Below are 23,366 nucleotides of genomic sequence, written 5' to 3'. Positions count from 1 at the left end.
GGGGAATTTAGTTGGTTCTGCAAAGGACCCGAGGTGTTTCTTGCATCTGCTTTCTATTACTATTGTACTCCTGCTCTGGGAAATGTTCCCGCTAACTCCAGTTTTATTTCTAAAATCTGTATGATATCTAAGGACTCTGGGAAGATACTTCTAAAACTAGTCCTGCAGAGCCTTCTAGATCCTTTAGCTTTTCCTTACTACTCTATAAGTAAGTCTCTTTATTTATAGAGGTGTTGCTTGAAACCAGTACGTATGCAGTTCACAGCGTGCTAAAAGCATTGCTCTTTGTTAGTCTTTCTTATCATTGGTTGCTGTTTTGTGATTTCTCTCTATTAACATCGCCTTTGAATTGAAGGTCACTGTTTTATTTGTATTCTGGTGCTTCAGCCAAAAGAAAACAGCTTAATTCAACTTTGTTCCAAGGAACTAATATTCTAACATGCTTTATTCCTTCTGATTGGATTTCATCCTAACTGGAATGGCTCAGGCTAGTGGAAATAATTTATTTAATCTTAGTTTTTTTGGAATATGCCATTGTATCTAGATCCCTTTATGCCACTCAAAGAATTTAAGCTGTTCGTGCTGCCTTGTCATTAGCCAGAGACCAATTTAGTGCAATCCTCTTGGCGCTGAGTATCACACTGGTGTGTTCCACTTGTCCGCTGCAGAAAGGGATATACACATCAATATGGTTTGCATTATATTTTTTAAAATAATGATGATCGTGGTTGCTCAATAGTGCACTCCTAATATCTGAATTCCATTAGAGATGAATATGTTAAAAGATGTTCTACAGAAAACAATTAAGTCTTAAAAGATTACTGGTAGCAACGATTACCATTAAAAGGGTGAGAGAGCCTGTGGTTTTGAGCACTGACAAGAAGATCTGTCCAGCCAATTTTTTATGAAAACACCAGCAGAGCAAATTACTCATGAAAAGTCTATTCATAGGAACTAATTGAATGCCATGTCCAGTTTAATAGTGAAAACTGAGTGCAACCAAAACCAAGAGAGAAATAATGAATAGGCATTTGAATTCTTTCACTTGTATAATTTCTAAAAATAGCCTTGGTGCCAATAGCATATTTCCATGTCTGAGAGGCACATCCATCTATTAAATGGTCCAAAGCCCTTTAACACACATGGAGAAAGACAAAGGAGCCCATGAAGGAGAGACTCCAAGGTGACCATTTGGATTTTTAATAGAGTCGTTCTACGAGGTTACTGTTGATGTGGAAAAGGCCCAAGAATCACTGGCTGAATCTTTTTGTATTTTTGCTTGCCAGAAATTTCCCATGGCCTGTTGGTATAGTCAGTCTGCTATAAAGAATTGTTCTCGGGGCTGGCTGGTGGTGTAGTGGTTAAGTTCACACGTTCTGCTTCAGCAGCCCGGGGTTTGCAGGTTTGAATCTTGGGCACAGACTGACACACTGCTCATCAAGCCATGCTGTGGTGGCATCCCATATACAAAACAGAGGAAGATGGTCACAGATGTTAGCTCAGAGCCAATCTTCCTTAGCAAAAAGAGGAAGATTGGCAACAGATGTTAGCTCAGGGTCAATCTTCCTTACTGAAAAAAAAAAGAATTGTTCTTTTAATTTCTCTCTTAACTAGACTATACCTAACAAACTTCAATATTCAGTATACAAGGAGTTTCTCTTTCAGAATTTACACATTTTTAAATGGCTGAAAAAAGCATCACACCCAACTGTGTTTGACTCCGTAATCTGTGCTAGTTGACCCCAGGTAGGAACCCCACTTGCTGTTGCCTGAATGTACCAGCTGATAATTGCCTTTTATTTCTAAAAATGGATTTTTTTTTTACTAATTATTAAAGCAATACACGATATTGTAAAAACATTTAGAAAGTTCAGAAATATAAATAAAAGAAAGAAATCACCTTTATTCTCGTGGCACAGAGATAATCACTGTTAATATTTTGGTGTGTGTCCTTTCTGACATTTTTCCTTGTCCTACTGAGTGGCTTTTCCTCCTCTGTCCTTTCTTTTGAGTTTTCTGCATTGTAGCTATTTCAAAGTGATCTAAATAATGTTTATCCTTCTTGGATAAGTGCTTTTAACTCATATCTCCTAATAAACAGCTGGCAAGTTGGATGGGTCTCTTAATGTAATCAGCAGGGGTGATGGCAGTGGTGGTAGGAGTGGTGACAGGGATCGTGCTGGTTCTGGTGGTGGTGATGGTGGTAGTGGAGGAGATGGTGGGAGTAATGTTGGAGGTGGTAGGCGTGACGGTGGGGCACCTTCCGTGGCACTTAAAAAGAAGTGGGCAACTGACAGTTGCCAGTGGGGATTCAGCCACCCCAGAATCTGAATGATGAACATGGACTACATGTTTACAGTGATCCAGTATTCCACAGCATCTGTGAAAACATGCTTTGGAGGAGGTTTTTTATAGTTCTGAAAATCTGAGGCCTTTATAAGAAATAACCAAAATTCAGTTGGCCAGTTACTTCCCTAGGACATTTGGTGATTGATATTGGTGAAAGGAACATTTTCTTCATAATTTAGTTTTAAGAGTTGACGCAAAGAGTATTTTGGAGTGACTGATAACCAAGCCATCCTTTCAGAAGCTCATGATCTTGAGGAATTTTGTATGTCTTCTGACGTGTCTGAATACTGCAACTTGCAGTATTGTTTGCAAGCCTATTGACAGCACCTGTGTGCACCCTCATACACACACTCATTTACACACGCACATGTAGCTTGCTAGTCATGTGACACATCCAAGACCTGGAGAAATACCTAGAAGTTTCATTATTTTTGATATTTTGATCACTCACAATTTATTTTGCTTGCTAAATTTTTGCTGAGAGAAAACAGATGCTCCAACCCAAATATTCTACTGAAATACTTCAGAGCAAATCAACAAATATGTATGAAGAACAAGGTGATCAGCTAAGGGCTCAGTGGGCAAGTATCACAATTAAATTATTGCTTGTCTTCCAAACTTTTTGTATCTCCCCCCAATGTTTGTTTTTCCTTTTATACCACAACCAAAGTGATTTCTCAGTCTTGTCTCCACACATTGGCGAGCTTCAAATATAACATTTCCAGAAATCCTCTTTGGTGTACACTGAAAAGCTCGATGACCCAGGGAACCAAGCTTACCCTAAGCAGTTTAGCATTAAGAATTGGAGGAAACCAAATCTCCATTTTTATGCAGAAATCAAAGAGAAGCATAAGTAATCAGTAGACTGTTTAAAAAATATAATACTTTTCTAAATGATAAACAGCTCAAAATTTTACAGTTGATTTTGTAAGAAGAGAAATTGAGAAAAAGTCACCCACAATCACACTGACTGATGCCAAAACTCTTAGTTCGTTCCAGGTTTTTTTGGTCTTTGCTTTAAAATATGTTTGTAATCATAAAGTACAGATAATAGGTATATGTATCCTGTTCATATTCCCCACATTTTTTCTCATTGTTTTTTGGCTTGCAACATACCATTCTCTGAGTGGATATACCATAATTTATTTAACCATTCCCCTAGAATTGTATCCAAGCTGTTTCCACTTTTGCAAATTTTTTTGCTTGTTTGTTTTGGCTACTGAATGCTTTCTATGAGAAAGGAGTGGATGAAGTGGAAAATGGGTTAGTAGAATAGTTTGCATTTGTATAATGCATTCAGGCGTGTATTTCAGGATATGGTGTACACTCTAGGATGTGATCTTCCTGTAGAACACAGTGGTTAAGAATACAGATTTTGGAGTCAGACAGACGTTGGCTTTATTTCTATATCCACATAGCTGTGTGACTAACCTAGAAAAAGTTCTTAAGCTTTCCATGAGCTTCAGTCTTTTGGTCTGCAATGTGGGAATAACTACATCTCCCTCATGAGGTCATTGTGAGGATAAAATGATTGATATATAGCAAGGTGCTTGCCGCGTAGCAGTGCTCATAACATGGTTGCTATTTTTCTGTCTACAGTACACCTTGTCCAAATAGAAACAGCCGTTCCTTTATTCAGTGTTTACCCAGTGCCCACTGTGTGTCTAGGCCTGAGCTAGACAGTGGATCTACAGTCTCCAGGGACTTAGACAAATAAAGAGACAGACAGATCCCTGCGTCACTGGGGAGACGATAGGAGCAGGGATGGCTCCTGGGAAGTGTAATAGAAAAAGCCCAGTTTGGCACCAGAAAAGATCAAGGTTCAAATTCTGACTTTGCTACTTACTTATTTTGAGGCCTGGGGCAAATTATTTAAATTCTGTGAATTTAAGTTTCTGCATTTGTATTCCTATTCTACAAGTTGTTGTGAAGCTCAAAAATAATGTATATATAATGTTGGGCATGTAGTAGATGCTCGAAAAAGATTATTATGCTTGAAGTGTTCAGTGCCCCAATAGTGGCTGATTTTTATGATAATAAATCCAAGAAATTCCAGTATTCTGAAATGTCAAAGACTGGCTCAGTTGTGCTCAGGTTAGTCTGAAATACATTTTATTACAGTCTAATTCTTTGTAAACTGGTCACCTACACATGATGTATATGGTAATGTGGAATTATTAGAATATTCAGCTCTCAATGAATAGCACATCTTGGCCATTATGTAAAAACCAAGGAAAATGACTTATGAAGACATTGATTGCTTCTTAACTGTAAAGGGCCTCCTTAGGATGTTGAATGGTTGCATGGCCAAGAAAATGGTTCACACCATATATTCTGTCATCCCGTAGATGGAACAAGGCAGTGGGAATCAAATCTATTTAGCAGAATGTCTTTATGTGTGAAGATTTCTTGCTGCTCTGTAAATGCTTATTTGCTTCTTTATTCATAGATGTAGAAAGTACTTTTCCTTCACTCTGTTTCCATATTGTAGCCCAAGTAGCAGGCACTTAGTATGGTTGCACAGAGGAATAACAGATGAGCACTGACCCTCAATTAAACATTAATAAATGTGTTGTAGTAGCATCAGAAAATACATTTACTTGATCCAAAATGGAATGAGATGATGGTTAGAATTTATATTGCTGAAGTCCTACAGGCAAGCGTGTTAGATCCAGAAATTGAATATATAATACCAATTAGAACATATTATTCAGTGCATCGTTTTACTTAGTGCCTGGTAATACCCTCCATGTTAAATTGGAGTTTGTTTATTTGTTTTTACTATTCACCTATGTCTACAAAACGCAACCAAAATTTCTAATATTATTGCTGCCAGTCAGGTGGTCAGTCAACCACGTTTATTCAGCACCTGCTGTGTGCAGCACTCTCTACAATTCTGGCTTTAAATCTTGAGCTACAAACTGAAATCAGATAAACAATGCCTACAGGAAGCTTCCAAAGGTTTAAAAGAAATAAAAGCCAGAGAAAGTGAGTTGTGTTTCCTCAAGCACTGGGATGAATAGAGAGAACGATAGGAGAGATTTTCTTACAGGCACAGCAGGATTCACACAAATAAAGGGACAAAAAAGTCACAAATACAGCATTTAGCAGTGCTGTGGTTATCTGTTATGATTTAAAAAAATAATTTATTTTGAAATAATTTTCTACTTACAGAAAAGTTGCAAAGATAGTACAAAGAACTTGCATATCTCCCTTGCTTCGATTCTACAACTGGATACACATATCCGTTATCACTAGCCTTTTTCTCACCGCTGGAGAGCGAGCTGCAGACATGATGCCCATCAGCCCTACATACCCCATTGTGTATTTCCCCAAACAAGGACACTCTCACATGCCACCAACCTGCAACTCTCCCCATAAAGAAATCAACATTGATACACCACTCCTACCCAGTCTACAGACTCTGTTCACATTTTACCAATGATCCCAATGTTATTCTTTGCTCCTTTCCCGTTCAGGAGACACATTGTATGTAGCTGTCATGTCTCTTTAGTCTCCTCCATCTTAGAACGATTCTTCAGTACTCAGTCTTTCTCTGTCTTTCATGTCCTTGAAAGTTTTAAGGAGTGCAGACCTTATACTTTGTCGGACGACCTTCAGTCTGGGTGCATTGATGTTTTCTCATGGCTAGATTCAGGTCACGCAGCCCTGACAGGAACGTTATGGAAATGATACTGTGTGCTTCTCGGTGCATCTCATCAGGTGTCACACAATGTAGACCTGTGCCACTACTGCTGATGTTAACCTTGACCCTCTGGTTATGCTGGTGGTTTCCAGGTTCTTCCACCACAAAGTTACCATTTTTCCTTTGGAAATTGACTAGTATACTGTGAGGGAGATATTCGAAGATTACACTGGTATCCTGCGCCCCACCAAACCTCTATTCCATTATTCCTTTTTATTAGTCGGCATCTTATTAGCATGGATGCTTGGGTTTTAATACTATTCAATGGGTTGTACTTCATTAATAGTATTATTTATTTGATTCTCAAGTTATCCCAGATTTGGCCCATGGAAGCTCCTTCAAGATGGCTCCTGTTGTTCTACTGACATGTCCCCACCAGTCTTTGAGCATGTCCTCATTTTTAAAAATTTTTTTTTAGTGAGGAAGATTAGCCTTGAGCTAACTTCCGTTGCCGATCCTCTTCTTTTTGCTGAGGAAGATTGGCCCTGGGCTAACATCCGTGCCCATCTTCCTCTGCTCTATATGTGGGACGCCTGCCACAGCATGGCTTGATAAGTGGTGCGTAGGTCTGCACCTGGGATCCAAACCTGCGCACCCCGGGCCGCCGAAGTGGAGCACGCCAACTTAACCACCATGCCACCGGGCTGGCCCCTCATCCTAATTTTTCTGTACGAGATATTCCAGACTCATCTTGTAGTGGCCCTGCCTCAGGCCTAGAGTCAGCCATTCCTCCAAGGGGCTCCAATTCCTTTCACGGAAGATGGTGTTCAGAAGTCAGGATCCGTGTGATTGGTGTGCTCATTGCTACTGGGATATTGTTGCTTCTAGGCTTTCGCGGTGGATAAAGATAAGAAAATATACATAAACGCACACATAAACACACACACACATATATCTATGTTTTCATATCTATCTGTGAGTATCTGTACTAAAACCCATTCGTTTATACCAGCACTTCCAGTTCCTTTATAGCACACCTAAGTTCTTTCTGCCTCTACCCCTTTCCACAGTTGTAAGTAAATTCCCCAATACTGAGAAACTGGGCTCTCTTTATCCTCCATATATTTACTTACTTGTTCCATCAATTTAATTATTTAATTATTTGCTTATTTCTCAGTGTAACCTATCTCCCACCCTCCTGGCTGTCTGCTGCACCTGCTGCCCCTTTCCCCTCAGCGTGCCTCATCCTCTGGCACTGGTGGGCACATCACCAAGCATGCCCCCATATGCCTCTTTGTGGCTTCCTCAGCATCCTGGGTGCTGGCGGGCAGAGGGGGCTCCTTCATGCCCCCCCTCTAGCAACAAGGCACAGGAAGACAAGAGAAGGCCTGTTTACAATTTTGATCCCTGTCCCCAGTCACTGAGTTTATTAAGAACCAGGAATGTGTCTTGTTCATCTGTGCAGCCCTACAGCCTAGCAATATTGAGTTACCGGAAGTATTTGTTAATTGAATAAATACATGAAATAATAAATAAGCATGACATTTAGAAAGTGAAAAATACTATTTTCAATCATTTTTCAAACACTCATCCTTCCCAGAGGAACCATTTTTCTGCACCATCTATATTAATGGATAAAGTGGGCCACTCTGGTTGAAACTTCCCCCTGCCCCCTTTGAGGTGGGCAATGGACTGAATGTTTGTGTCCCCCAAAATTTGTATGTTGAAACCCTAATCCCAATATGATGGCATTAGGAAGTGGGGCCTTTGGGAGGTGATTTTTATGAGCTGGACCCCTCGTAATGGGATTGGTGCCCTTATAAGAAGAGGCCAGCTTCCTATAAGCAAGAAGACAACAGCAAGAAGCTGGCTGTCTGCAGTTTTCTCTCATTCCCTGTGTCCAATCTGTCAGAGAATATCCAAAATCTGAGCACCTTTCACCATCCCCACTTGCACTTCTCGGTGGCCACCATTAGGTCTTGTCTAGGGGATTGCAGTAACATTGTGACTGGTCTCTGGGCTTCTGCCCTTTATGGTCTCTTCCCAACAGAGCATCGGGGTTTTCCTGTTAAACGTTAAGTTGATCATGTCCCTCCACTGCTCAAAACCCTCCAGTGGCTCCCATCTCCCTCAAGGTAAACACCGAAGTCCTTACAATTATGCGGCCCTGATGATCAATCCTCCATTGCCCTCTCTCACCTCATCTCCTACTACTCTCCCGTTTGTTGGCCACCTCAGGGCCTTTGCCCTGGCTGGGAGCTCCCACTGCCTGGGATATCTAATTAGTGAATAGGGCTGTAATTTGGAGGAACCAGTAGAATGTACCCTAATGCCAACCAGAGGTGATGCTGGCATGTGAAATGGAACCCCCTGTAGCTGATAGCCATTTGGGAGGCTGGAGTAGGAGATCATTTAGAAATTAGAGATAATGATAAGCTATAAAATTGATGATCACCATCCTAGTTCACTTTTCTAATCATAAAATAGAAGTACCTTTAGATATCCACAATTTTGAAGGTGAGTGGCAGCATAGAACATAGCTAATCAGAGGTATTTCCTGGGATAATTCATATTTTCCTTTGGGATTTATTGTGAATGAGATTTTTGGTAGCTGATTTACCATTTCTGGGGTTTTATTTTGCTGGATCAGCTTGCGTTCTCTGAGGCCTTTTCACCTGGCGGTGGGAGGGTATGATTTAAAATATGGTGGATGCAGGGGGAGGCCAGACTGGGTTTCTAACTTTCTTATGAACACTCGACGGCCAGTCCCTCATGGAGCTACTAATAATAGCCAATCCTTTTGGACACAAGCTAGGTGCCAGCCTTGGTGCTAAATGCTTTGCATAGATTATCTCATTTAATCCTCAGAAAACCGTACGATGTAAATACTATTATTAGCCCCATTTCTACAGATTAGGAAACTGAAGCTTAGAAAGGTTAAGTAACTGGAAGGTCAGACAGCTAGAAATGGCAGAGTTGAGGTAAAAACTCAGGTTTTCTTCTAATCCCCATGTAATGGTGTCTTGACACATCTTTACCACGACATTAGGACTGCATCAATATGTTGTTTTAAAGCACATAAAGTAAGAACTTGATTGCTTTTCTCTGATGTTTTGATGTTATATAGCAAGAAGTAAGTAAACAACTACATAACAAAATAAATAAATTAATAAAAAACAAAAATATTAATTAAAATAAAATGAAATAAATTAAAAAAAAAATTGAAGCATGGTGTTAGGGAATAGGTACTTTTTGGCGTTATCCTAGAAGACCTGTCAGGCCACACTCCACTGTCTATTGTAAGTGTGGTGTCAGAATTAGCTCCAGCTTGTTGATTTGAAGAAAGCTGTATAAACCGAGAGCCCTTGTTATTAGTGACTTGGTTTTGAACAGTAAATAAATGACCCTTTTTGGTATCGTTAGAATGAATCCTTGGCAAATTCTCTTAGCAAGTTTCTGGCTGTTGGTCCCAATGCATATGGCAAGTTTATGGGGAGGTCTCTCGATTGACATCCCCAGAGACACGAATTTGCTGCCCATGGCACCTGAGGCCCGCCTTTCCTCCACCCAAGTGTGTGTCCTGGGAGTGGGCTAGCATGAGAGAAGTGTCATGTGAGGAGTGTGCTGCTATTAGTTTTGACCTCTGCTGGTATGTGATAAAAGTTTTTGTTCAAAGTGCTTTAAAAATAACAATCTTGTTGAAATAGTGTTTTAATTTAAAATTGAGTCTTATAGAAATGGCCTACTTGGAAAATGGCCTGTAGGGCCATACAGATGTCAAGGAGTTTTTGTGATCTAGGGTAGAGCCTCCAAAACATCTTCTCCTCATGGCACACATAGAAAAAGATAATATTTGCATTGCACACGTGGGTAAGCAGTGGGCACTCAAGGCCAGAGGTGGCTGCCTGGGACCTTGGGTGGACCCAGGACCCACCTACTACCCAAAGGTGGAGGGGATCAAGGTTTCCGCCCACCTGCCTGGCAAAGACCGGCAGGAGGGAAATTTTGATGGATGGTATTTTTAAACCCAGTCCTTACATTTCTGCAAAGATACCTTTATGGGAAACTTCCCAATTCTTTAAGGTGTTTGATTATGAAGGTAAGTTCTCATTTGAGGGAATTCCAATTTCTGCAGTTTAATTTTTTAAAGAAAAATTGTTTACAGGGGTTCTATATTTATATCTGTCTTAGGAGACTTAAGATCATTAAAAAAATTAATAGGACCCCTACTTTCTAACAGAAGTGGATGTATGGTCATCTATAACATGATAGAATCTGAACATCACTTCTATGACTTTGGTAACTGTGACTGGTTCTATCTTGATGGGCAATTTCTAAGGAAGCATTTTTAAAGTCAACACTTGGGCATTGATTATATAGAACTCCTCAAAATTAGCAGATTTTCTCCCAAATGATCACCATCGTTTTAAAAATAATTAAGTATCCTTCTATGTGATGATCATAATTATGACCATGATGTAAATACATAAACTGCACCCCCTGATAGTTGGAAGAATGACAGATAGGAGGGCTGTATTGTCAGTAAAAAGACAGAAGATTCTTAAAAGCAACAACTGAGAGATGAAAGTGCTGGCCTGGAAACCACTAACCTTTGTACTGTGTCGTTAAGGTGAACACTGTCTGGGAGTGGAGCTAAGAGGCACTGGATCATCTATTTTGAGTTTCATGGTTCTTTATTCCTCTCTCTCATCATTTTGTGTTTCCAGCTGAGATGTTAAAACAGAGATTAGAAGACCTGGAGCAAGAGAAAAGCAGCCTGCACTTTCAGCTTCCTTCAAGGCAGCCGGCCCTTAGCAGCCTCCTGGGCCACCTGGGAGCACAGGCCCAGGCTGCCTTGCGCCGGGCCACTCAACAGTAAGTACCAGGGATTTCCACCACCTTCCTCTCTTCGGGGCTCTTCCTCTCTTGGCTCCCATGTAGTGAAGAGCTGGGAGGGGCTTAGCTGGAGAGACCCTCAGCTGCTTTTTCCTGGGAAGCATGCTTTAGTTGGTTGGGCAGGGGGGATTCCTTCCAGAGTGAGAGACCAGTGTGGCTCATGCTCTCCTAAGAAGCCGTTTCTGTTAGTTGACAGAGAGACCCTCCACAGGCACAGCCACGGCCTGGGTGTTAAGCTTCCCCTGGGAATCCAACCTTCTGAGGAGGTGGGGGTGGATTTCCTCTTGTCAAGGGCAGCTCAGTCTTCTGTCATTGCGTTAGCCTGTAAGATCCACAGATGATCCCCTCTGACTGAGGGATGAAAACACATCCTCCTCCTGACTCTACCTCCAGTTCTTGAACAGCTTTTCCGGTTTCTGCTACCTGAGGGTCTCCTGGGATGGATAATATATAGAGAGCAATCCTGTTTCTAATCCAGTGGCTCTCAATCTTGGCTGTGTGTTTGAATCCTGTGGAGAGTTTTTAAATGTCCAGGTTCTACCCCAGACCAACTAAGTCAGGCTCTCTGAGGCTGTGTCCCATGTGCTGGCATATTTGAAAAGTCTGAGAAGCACTGCTCTCATCTGTCTGCTTGCAACCTCTCTCCTTCGGTGAGGGCTTGAGAAGAACAGGTTTTTGATGAATACTATCAGCCTAATCACAATTCAGGTCTGCTTCTACTTAGGGGTAAACACAGCCATAGCAATTATACTTCATTTCCAGCTTCCAGTTGGCCCTGACAGTACAAGATTGTCTGGCCTATTCCTGTTAAGTATACACGGCATTATACATTTGGTTTATCCTGGTGTCTCCCCACAGCGTGTCTTAACAGTGAGGCCAATTCTTTTCTCATGTGCTGGCTCTGCAGATCTGCTGGGAGCACGCAGCATGGTGCCTGGCACCTGGTAGGTGCTTTCTTATAAACGTTTGTTGAATGAACTTTTATGCGGTCTTCTTAAAGAGCAGGTGACTTCCACCTCGCCATTTCTATTCTTTTTTCATCTGACATTGAGGTATCACCTCATTTCCTCTCCTTTTCTCACAATGGGATCCTTCCCAAATTGACTTTTCATGTAATTCTTTCTTTCTTTCGTTCTTTGGGGTTATTCTTGTCCTCCGCTCCAGTCTTGGCACATTTTTAGCATCTGCTAGTGTATTCTGTTTCTATTTACTTAACAAGTGCTTGCATAACAGTTACTAAGTGCTTTAACAAGTAACTCATTTTTTTTATTTTCATAAAATGTACCATTTCAACCATTAAGTGTACAGTTAAGTGGCATTAAGTATATCCACATTATTGTGCATCTATCACCACCATCCATTTCCAGAACTTTTTTTTATCTTCCCAAACTGAAGCTCTGTCTCCATTAAATACTAACTCTGCATCCCCCCCAGCCCCTGGCAACCACCATTCTACTTTCTGTCTCTATGAATTTGTCTCCTGTAGGTACCTCATATAAGTCGAATCATACAGTATTTGTCCTTTTCTGATGGGCTTATTTCACTTAGCATAATGTCCTCAATGTTCATCCATGTTGTGGCATGTGTCAGAATTTCCTTCCTTTTTAAGGCTGAATAATATTCCATTGCATGGATGTACCACAATTTGCTTATCTGTTCTTCCTTTGATGGCCAGGTAGTAACTCATTTAATCCTCAAGACAATTCTAGGGGGTAGTACTATTTTATATGTTGATATCCGTGTCTATATGGAAATCTACATCATCATCCTCTATATCTATATCTGTACTTAAAGATGGGGAAACGAGGCCCAGGAGAGGTGAAGGGCCTTACGCAGACCACCCAGTGGTGGGTACTAAGCCCAGGCACAAACCCGGCCATCTGGCTTGAAGTCCCTGCTTGGAAGTAGCACACTGCACTGCCTTTCTAAGTCTGAGCTGGCAAAGGCTTTTCAGTTATTGTCTCTTTAGTCTATATGTGATTTGGATGGAGAGCGATGCTTTTGTTATGGTCTTGGCTGAGTTTCTCATAGAACACGATGAGCAAAAATAAAGGCAATATCATGCATTCTCACTCAATTAGGTTACACCATCTGACATTTCTTATATTTGACTGTTTGTGACCTATCAAGATAGCAGTTTCATAGGGCTCAACCTAATAGGGTCAACCTAATAGTACAGGTCTTTGTTAACCATTTGTGAAGCCAATGTAAACTGTTAGCTCACCTTGTTAACTATTCTCCTCTCTCCTTTTCCTCACAGGAGGTACCTGTACAACATGTTTTTAGTTCCCATTCACTTTTTGAGCCCACTGTGATCTGCTTTCTATCTCTATCACTACCAAAGTCAGCAATGATTTTCTAGTTGTTACATTTAAAAGGCATTTTTCAATTCTTGTTCTGCTCTACATCACTGCATTGTCTAGAACTTTTAATCACTCAAATTCATTCCTAAAACTCTCTCTCTCCTTAGGTTCATGATTCAGCCTTTCCTGGTCTTCTTGCTACCTTGCTGGCCAGTCTTCTCAATCTCTTACAAGCTCCTCTTCTTCTCCCTGTCTCCTTAATATTTATGTTCCTCTGTCTTCTGTTCCAGCCTATCCTCTCTTTTCACTTTATGTACTCTTTCCGGATGATCTCAAATACTCCCATGCTTCAGATACCATTAATGTACTAATTTCCCTCTGATTTCTGTCTCTAACCCTGATCTCTCTCCAGAGTTCCAACCTACAATTTAGCTTTCTATTGAACATTTCCCTGACCTTTACTAAGTTCACTATTTTTATCCTTATTTTTTCCTAAAAAGTTTACCATCTTTTCATCCTTGCCTTTATACTATTTTCAGAAACTATTTATTAAATTTACTATCATTCTCCCCAGTCAGCCCCGTCTTCTATGTCCCAATCTCAGTGACTTATGCCACCATCAACCCAGTGACCCAGGCAAGAACTTTGAGACATCCTTGGCTCCTTCCTTTGCCTTACTCCCCGATGTCATTGGTTACCAAGTCCTGTTGGTTCTACTGTCTACCTCTATCTCATTCCCACTCAGTGTGCTCACCTCAGGTCAATGCCTTTGTTCTGCTTTAAAATTTGTAATCTGGATTATTGCAGTAGTCTCCTTGCTGGTATTCCTGACTCCAATATTATTCCCTCTAATTCATCTTCCACAATGCCACAGATGGAAATATCATGTCATGCTCAATGGCCCTCTCTTCTTTCAGGATAAAATCCATTCTGCTTAGTATGACAAGCAAAGATTGTCCAATCCAGCTCCTGCCCAGCTTCCCAGCAGCCCAGAATTCAACTAGCTGTTACCAGCACCTGCAAGCCACACATACTAGAGTATTAGATGTTACCTAAATGGTCTGAATATTTTCTAAATTCTATGATCTTGCACATGCCCCACTGTTGTCACCTAACTGTTGCTCATTCTTCAAGACTCAGCTCAGCTACCATCCTTGTGAAGCCTTGCCCATAAGTCACACCGTCTCCCCCTTGAATTACTGGAGCACCTAGAATGGCCTCACCCCTGTCTTGGCTCTTAAATCTGTTTCCTTCAATATCTGTCTGCTCTGACAGACGAGAGCTTCTTGAGGACAAAACTGTACTGTATTTATCTTTTTATTCCTAGAGACTAGAACAGTGGCTGACCCATAATAAGTATTCCATAAATATTCACTGAATAAATGAATGTGATACATATGATACATATGTGTATATATCCATCTGTGGGTTCACTTTTGTGAATATCTATTGAGAGAGAGAGAGAGAGAGAGAGAGAGAGAGAGAGAGAGAGAGAACATTCACTCTAATGTGGTTCAGTTGCCCTAGAGAAAATCCTCCTTCAGCCTTTCTTCTGACACCCCAGTGAGAAGGACTTTCAAGTATCTTGATAGAACCCTGGACTGGAGGTCAGGAAACCTGGGTTCTGGTCCTGTCTCTTCCACTGACCAGCTGCATATGACCTGGCGTAGTTTCCTAACTTCTCCACACTTCACTCTCCTCATCAGAAAACGAGAGGATTGAATTGATCACTGTTTTCCAAACTCCAGTTATTTATTGTTATCTTAGCTTTTCTTTTGCCAAATCCACCTGTCCTATTATTAACACAATTAGAAAATAATGACTCAAAATCAACTTCCTTCTTATATTTTTCTAATGTGTGTTAACATAATTATACAGTTATTAATAATTTTTGAAGAATTGTCTTTCACTGTGCCAACTGCCCATCTAGCCTATGACATTTGTCATCAACAGGGTTATCTGGACTTGCAGGTCTCCCCTGAATCAGGGGCTGTGGCTACAGGTCTCACAGCGGCCAGCAGGGGAACATGTGCCGGGCTAGAGCTCACAGCCCAGAGCTTGGACAAAAAGGTTTCTCACGGGCCAGGGGCTCTCTCTGACTCAAGGGGGAAATAGAATACTTTCTAATGAACTGTACTTTTCCTATAGAAATAAAATGGCTGTATTGACATGGAAAATTTTCATTAGTAATTTATAACACAAATAAGTGCCTCCTAACCTTTTTGGGATCAAATATTTCTTTGAGAATCTGATAAAAGCTATAGACTTCTTCCATCCCCAAACCACATGTGTACAAACATACAAACCATCGCATGCAGTTTCAGGAGCCTCACAGATCTTCTGAGGCTTATCCATTTGCTCTTTAGGGGGTCTTTGTATCTCAGGTTAAGAAAATTTGGTTTAGAATAAGATTTAAGGAAGTGGAAACACCCAAGTACAACCAGGAACTTCATTTTTAATTTTTACCGCCACTTTCTTCTTAATAATCCCTGTTTAATTCAGCTTTTATAAAAGATGTTTAATTCTCTGAGTCTTGTGTAGAATACCACCCTGAATCACACTTGACTTGTCCAGGTCCTTCTGGCAGCCAGATTGTTTAACTGCTACCTTCAAGGGCTAACCGGGCTCCTCTAATAGCAGATATGGTTACTCTAATGGTTTGGCACCCCATCCCTCTCTGTTTTTGAGTTCCCCACTGCACAGTAATATAACTGATTCACTGGGGTGTCTCCTCCCAGTGGGGGCACCATGATTTTATTATTTTCCAATCTCTGTTGTGCTCTGTTGAACACATCTTTCCATTTATTTTTGATGTCTTGGGCAGATAACACAAACATCTGGGTCATTTTTGGTTACTGATGTTCATCCAGTCTAGTTTGAAACTTCAATTATACATCCAATTCAAATCTTTCCCTCACCAGTGTTTGTGATCCTCTCCTTGTTGGTCATCACTGCCTCCCTGGCTAATAGAGGCTGGGATACGCCCTGTATATAGATGTTGACACGCTCAGTCTCCTGTGGGACTCACGTTTGAGTTCCCCAGAGGGCACCGCAGGGCCTCCCCACTGCCCAGATCCTGTTGTGGACACAACCTCCTCCACCTGACCTGGGCAACTACCACTTTTCACATATCACTCAGCCTCTTTCTGTGGGGTCCTCTTGCTCAATGGGCACACTTTTTGGGAGGATAACTTTTGTGATATCCACTTGATTAACTGGAAACTCACATGTCTTTGCCACACTGAATGGTGGGCATTCAGGCTGCCCGTTACAGATGTTCTCTGCCCTGCCTGGCTCTCCAATTCCTTTATCCCTGCTCGAGGGGCTGTGATACATCAGAAAGCTGATTGCATAAGCAGATGTTGCAGCAGACACTTGATGCCCTGTGTCCCAATCCCTTGGCCTTCCTCTGATTTCCACTCCAGCCGTGGACAGTTTTGTGCTCACTGATAACTTTCCACCTCAGGCTCCCAACAGGTTCATTTGCCACAGGGCCTTCTCTGAAGCTTGTGAGGAAGGGGATGGATAATCAACACTCAGCCACTGGGTTGGGAGTTGGTGGATAAATGCCCAGCCTATCCAGCTGCTAGGGGGACAATTCCAAGGCCTCTTCCACACATTCTTTCCAGAAGGTTCCTAGTAGGATTGAGCCCCAGTTGCCCATGTGGTGATCAGCTCAGTAATGCACCGTTGATTGACTTTTCCTCCTTCTCACTCCCTCACTCCAGTTTCTTGGGAATCACTTCTCCAAAAACCAGCCCAAACTCAGATCCTTGTCTCAGACTCTGCTATTAGACAGATATCCATGTTGGAGGATCAGATGTCAGTCTTTCCTCCTTCAGGGCACTCCCAATCTTTACAAGTGAGTCTAGTGGGTTTCCTTTTTTTTTTCACTTGGTTTGAATGGGAGAGTTTACTCCTTTTTTGCCGCATGTGGGGCTGGGGGAAGGGGAAGGAAAAGCATCTCTCATGAAGATTCCATTTCCTACTCGGGCAACGGGTGTGTGTGTGTTGAGAGTGGTGGTTGATTGTGGTAGCATTGCTTGTGCAGCCCCTAGGGTGGGGCCTCCTACCCCCTGTTGGAGGTTTAGAATGGAGGGCATTTAGGCCTGTGTCCTTCAGCTTGAGCTTCTAATTCTGGAGCAACCAGAAAATTCCAACTCAATATCCTGTCACAGCCATGATCAGAAGAGAACAGAAAGGCATCTCTTCTTGCTGTGTCTTTCACCCCGTCAAGAGAAAGTTGTTTTTTCCTTTCTCATAAGAGAGGAATTTATCCAATTATTGTACATATGACTGATAATTTTCTCATTAACACTTTGCATTTCTCTGATTATATGGTTTTTCCCATTGGACCTTCACCAATATGTACATTAAAACCGATCATGTTTACAACCTAAATTGTGTGTGTGCAAAGTGTCCTTTATCAAAGGCCCTTTCCCAATGGATAACTTAAAACACAAGTAAACAAAATACAACAAAGTTTAGAAACAAAGATATATAATAGTCTACCAGTGGGGCTTGTCAAGGCAGAGCTCTGGTTTGCCTGTCACATGTTTCCTGCTCCTGTCCTTCCTTTCCTATGGGGACAGAAGAGGGGACTGTCTTGTGGCTCGTGATGCTTCTGGATGGAGTCATTTTTCTTCTGACTTCCTCTCTTCTCTTTGAAACATGTGTTTCTTTATTTCCATTTAATTGTCGCGTTGGGACCATCACACCCTAGAATTCAGTGACAGTCAGCTCTAAGTTCACAGATTGGTGTGAAGATACACTGCATAAGGCTAGGAAATAACTATTACAGACACATTTTACCAGAGTCGTAAAAGGAGATGGCTACGTTACGGTACAGCATAAAAATGATCAGAATTACCAACGTGCCAGAATATGTTTCTGAACCCTGCGTCAGAGCTTGAGTTGAGGAGGCAAACAGGAACTAGCATGGCATGTGTCCCACTCCCAGGAGACCCACTGCTGACCCTTGTCATTGCCTCAAGAGGAGAAGGGAGGAAGGAAGAGAGAGAAAAATAAGTTGAGGTGACCCACAGAGGACTCCTCAGAACTTGTTAGAATTAGAAGATTATAAATAAAAGCTTCCAAATAAAGGTCTTCCATGTCATCCTCTCTGCTCAAATTCACCTGAAGTCTGTCTTGAAGTCAGTTGCATCGGCACAGCTATTATAAACCCAAATTAAACTCAAATAAATATTCGTGTGTCCCTTTTGCAGAGCAGTCATTGCTATGAGTGGGATAAGACTAAAACAATGATGTTCAGTTTCCTGAGGAATATGACTTTTACTCCATTCTCCTTACTTTCTAGACCCAAATCGTACATATAAAGGAAGAACTATAAAGCTACCTGTATTGTGCCTGGCAATTGTACAATATTCGATTATGCTATCAGACTGGCTTCGATAATTTATGACACTGTTGGATGAGGAAGCTATTTCTAGATTTAAAGCACACTTCAATGATTATATGACTGGCCAAAACCGCTTCTTTTTCAGCATCTTCCCAGAGAGGGAGAGAGGGAACACATAAGTGATGTGACATAAATTTGGTAGACTAGTCATCCATAGAGAGCAGCGATTAGCAATGGTTTGCAGAAGGGCCGCACTTAACTCTTGTTGCCAGAAAGTCATCTCAACTGAGGTTTTCCCAACTGTGACAATGAGAGCATTGGCCTTGATAAATTTTGGTCCTTTCCTTGACTGAAATTCTACAATTCCAGCAGTGGCACAAAACAGCAATTTTTCTGGCACCGTGAAGACTGGCATTCCCGTCTGGGAAAGGGACCCTCTGTGTTACACATACGACTGTGTAAACCACAGCAATTGCCATGAGCCATTCTGGCATGGGATGTCCTAGCAGGGGGATTGTCTGGCCTCTCCTCTGCCCTATTGGTATTCTCACTCCAGACACTTCTGAGGTGGCCCCGTGAGCAGAGGGAAGGCTCCGGAGGGCCCAGGACCCTGGGGTGCTGGCTGGGGAGGAAGGTGGTGACGTGGGTGCTTCACAGGCAGACATTCATTAACCACCTGGCTCAGGAAACGTCGACACCCAGAAGGTGTTTCATTCTTTTCTCAATATTGCTAGACTAGGGCACTCACAAAAGTCACGTGATGAGTATTATCACTGGGATGAAAATGTTCTGCTGTGTAATTTGGAGCTAAACTTTTCAATGGTGTAGAATCTCATTTTACAAATATGTTTTATCCTTCTTTAAATGATGGATGGGAAAGACAAAAGTAGAAAGGCCAGGACTTTTCCAGCACTGGACAGCCCCAGATGGGGGCCTGCAGGAAACCTCGGGGCCGAGGGTGGGGTCTTAGACCCCTGAGTCCCTATTGGCACTGTGTACTGTTCTAACTTACCAACCCTTGTGTTTTTAATTCTTGCCCCTGAGGGATTTGCTCATTTTACATACTGATTAGTTTATAGCAGCAATGCTAATTTGCACTGACATTAGGGATTACACATTGAGAATTATTAAATGTAAAGGGAACAACATTGTAGAAGGAAGAGGGAGCATGGCTCAGAGGAATGAAGATTTGAAAGATGGAAACCTGTCCCTTGCTTCATTGCTGAGCACAGTGTGTCCTGGGGCGATCACTCAGCTGTCTGTGATGGCTTTCTATACCCAGAGTCAAAGTCTGAGACAGAGAGAGGAGTTTCGGTTAATCACACAGGCTTTTCTTATGGATTAAGTAATGAGTGTGATTAACAATAATGTGGAGAATTCCCAGTTACCCACCTGTAGCTCCTCTGTAGCTAATTTTCAATTCTATGTTGATTTCCTTCAATAACTTCCATCCTGACCCAGATGGTATCTATTTAGGAAATTCAGGAAACTCTTAATATTTGCATAAGCAGAGCAAATTGGGAAATAAATTAGTGCAAAGCAATGATCTAATGCAATAGAAAGCTGAATATAAACGACTTCTGGATTTCCTAGGCCACAGACTCATTAGATCATTTAACAAATATTTGCTAAGCCCCTACTCAGTGCTGGGCACTGGGGACAACAACATGAGATGAGCTTGGTCTCTCTCCTCTGAGGCTCACTGTCTAGAAGGAGCGGCTGTGTGAACAGGCTGAGCCTCTGAAGCCCATAAGAGGAAGCGTGTCCCGTTCCCACAGACGTCAATAGCTGATGATGGTTTCATTCCAGAGACTTCCTCTTCCAATACATGTAAAGATCCTCCGAAACATTTCTTCTTCAATTTCTGTTACTCTGTATAGGACAGTGTGTCCACAGGACATGAGCACAGCGTTCATTTTCCTGATGCAAACTTTGAGACACGAGGGATGGTAAACCAAGCTCCCGGAGGACAGAGGTCTTCTGTCTCCTTCCCTCTATGACCCCAGAGAGAGGGTGGGGAATTCGGTGCTGCCCAGTGGTCATTTGTTGAATAAATTTGATCCCATAACCAGCCATATACGGAAGGCATTGTCATCATCATTCTCATTTTAAAAATGAGGAAGTAAGGTTCAGAGAGGTTAGGTAAGTCCAAGGACACACAGCTAGGAAAAGACAGAACTAAGGCTCAAATCATGGTCGTCTGCCTCCAGGTGCTGAGCCCTCCCTGTCATTCTCAGCTGCCCTTGTTGAATAGTGAGCAAGGGGGCTTAATCAGTGGATGTGGGTGGCACATGACTAGATGCAAGGAGGAAACAGGAATGTATAATCTTGCTGTGAGCCTAAACGGTGTATGTGTCCAGGAAAGGGCTAGAAAGTGGGAATCAGCTTGATGCATCACTGACTCCTCAACTCTGCTTCTTGCTGCTATGTGACCAAGAGCAAATCACTTAATCTCCCTGACACTCTGCTTCCTCACTGACAAAACTGTAATAATATCTTCCTCTCAGGTCTGTAATGAAAAGTGAGTGTGATAAAAATGGTAATGTCTGGTGTACAGTAAATTCTCAATACGTACTAGTTTTATTTTACTATTATCAGTTTAAAAATTTTTATTAGTGCTACTCTTATTATTTGCCTTTAAGCACATGAAACAGAGAGAGTAACAGGTCTTAAAATGTTACAAAATTGTGTGGTATGTTACAACAAGTAAGCATTTTCCAGGATTATTCAGAGAATTCCAGGAATAGAAGCAAGGCCACTTTTCCCATAGCTGCTGTTCTAACTCAGAAAAGCTGAGATGACACATTTTCTACCATTGTCTCTAAAAATATTAGGGCTGCTTCAATGCAGGGCTCAGTTGCTCACTTATTTCATAAGTGCCGCGTTAAGATTTGGGAAGTGGGAGAGTCGCTTCTGCCTTTCAGCTCCTTCGGTAATTGGTTGGAGCCTTGGGCTGAGCGTTTATCCACTGCCTTGTATTTTCCTGTCAGTGAGTTTGTCTCCCCTGTTCTGTGCAGGAACCAGGCCTTCTTACTGCTGGGTCCCCAGCACCCAAGCACAAGCCATGGCACATTGTAAGGGGGCTTAGTGATGACTTTTCTTTTTCTGAATGAAATGGGGTAGGAGTGAAAGGAAATGAACAGAGCACAACACGTATTAGGATCAGTTACTCATTTTCTTTTCTAGGAAACGTGGAGGGAGTGAGACCCTGTGCGAATGTACAAATTAGAACATGCAGCTTCATGCTTCTGCTTGATGAGCCCTGGAGTCAACACACATGTGGCAGCCAAGTTCTAGCTGTGTGGAAGGAGAGGAGGGGACAGGTTTAGTTTATGCCACAAACTGTCAGCAGCTATAGATACCTGTGTCTCTGCAGGGGAAGATGCCCTTGATCATTAACGTATGAGTGAGATTCATTTCCGACACAGACATGTCCATTTTGTCCAAGGGCTATAACAGGTTGGCTATGTTAAAATATTTAATAGTATAGCTACTTAGTGTATGTAGTAGAAAATATTTTTATTATAGTTATAAAAATAATACATGCTCACTATAGAAAACTTAGAAAATAAAAGATGGGCCAAAAGAAGTAAGCCCAGCACCCAGAGATAAGAGCTGATAGCATTTTGGTGGGTATTTTCATATCTTTTATTTTATATGTGTGTTATTTTTATAATAGTTGTTCATATTACCATAATACCCGCTTTAAAAAACAGCACTGTATGGTGAACATTTTCTATGCAGTTATGTCTTCTTTGGTGACCTAATTTCAGCGGCTGCATGGCTCTCCTGACGGTTGGCTGTGCCATGGTTTATTACTCTAGTCCTCATTTGGGGCTGCAATTACTGTGTTTTCAGTTTTTGGATACTAAGAAAAAATGTGGTATTTTCGTAGCTAATCTTTGTGTGCATCTCTGATTATTTATGTACAATGAATTCTTAGATGTGGGAATGTAAGATCCAAAGTTATGTTACATTCTAAGTCTAGTTCCTATCCTCTACGCTCATCAAGGAATTATGGTTTATGAAAACTTTTGCCAGTTTGCTAGGTGAAAAACGATATTTTATATGTTTTGAATTTGCATTTAAAACCATTTTTGATGATAAAACATTTTCCTTAACCTTTTGTAATTCCTTTTTATGAATTTCTGATAGGTGTGCTTATCTTTTTCTTCTTAGTTTGATGGAACTCTTGAAATTAGCAATATTTTTCTCTTTTCCTGACCCATAAGTGGCAATATTTTTCCCACCTTGTCGTTTGCCTTGTGATTTTAATTGATGCTGTTTTCTTAGACGTAGTTTCCTTGAATTGTTGACGTAGTTTTCTTAGGGTAAATTTTTTTCTGGCCACTGCATTGAATTAGAAATTGAGTACCTTAGGGAGGAATGTATCAACCTTTAATGATCAAACCTGCAAGTTTACAAAGACAACTCACCAGCATGAGGCTCCAGCCTGCGCTGCATTTTCACCAGCACGGCTTTCACCAAATATGCCATCTCCTGCAAGAGTAAGAGGAAGCCAAACAGGTGTTCAGTGGTTTTTCACTGTCTTTTAGCAAAACCTTTGCTGAGAAGCTTAGACCCACGCATCTGCAAATCTGCAAAAGTCAGACCTCCTTTTAATCTCCACAGCCAAGGTCAACTCTGGAATTTCGCTCTCTCTGGGTGGTCAAGGCAGTGCTGTCTAATAACATTATTTTATTTAATTTATTTATTTTTTTGCTGAGGAAGATTGGCCTTGAGCTAACATCTGTTGCCAATCTTCCTCTTTTTGCTTGAGGAAGATTCGCCCTAAGCTAACATCTGTGCGCAT

At 41.5% G+C, this 23,366-nt stretch overlaps 1 protein-coding gene across 1 annotated transcript in view; it reads left to right on the top strand.

The window, feature by feature from the left end:
• DISC1 (DISC1 scaffold protein) overlaps window positions 1–23,366 on the top strand; it is a 339,334-nt gene that overhangs the window by 79,177 nt on the left and 236,791 nt on the right. Inside the window, exon 4 of the mRNA XM_058543022.1 lies at window positions 10,723–10,870. Coding sequence (XP_058399005.1) covers window positions 10,723–10,870 — 148 coding nt within the window. The remainder of the gene's footprint in view (window positions 1–10,722; window positions 10,871–23,366) is intronic.

Source organism: Diceros bicornis, chromosome 6 (assembly GCF_020826845.1).
Source record: "Diceros bicornis minor isolate mBicDic1 chromosome 6, mDicBic1.mat.cur, whole genome shotgun sequence".
NCBI classification, from domain to species: Eukaryota; Metazoa; Chordata; class Mammalia; order Perissodactyla; family Rhinocerotidae; genus Diceros; species Diceros bicornis.
Note: the sequence above shows the minus strand (reverse complement) of the source record. Positions and strands in the feature narration are given on the sequence as shown.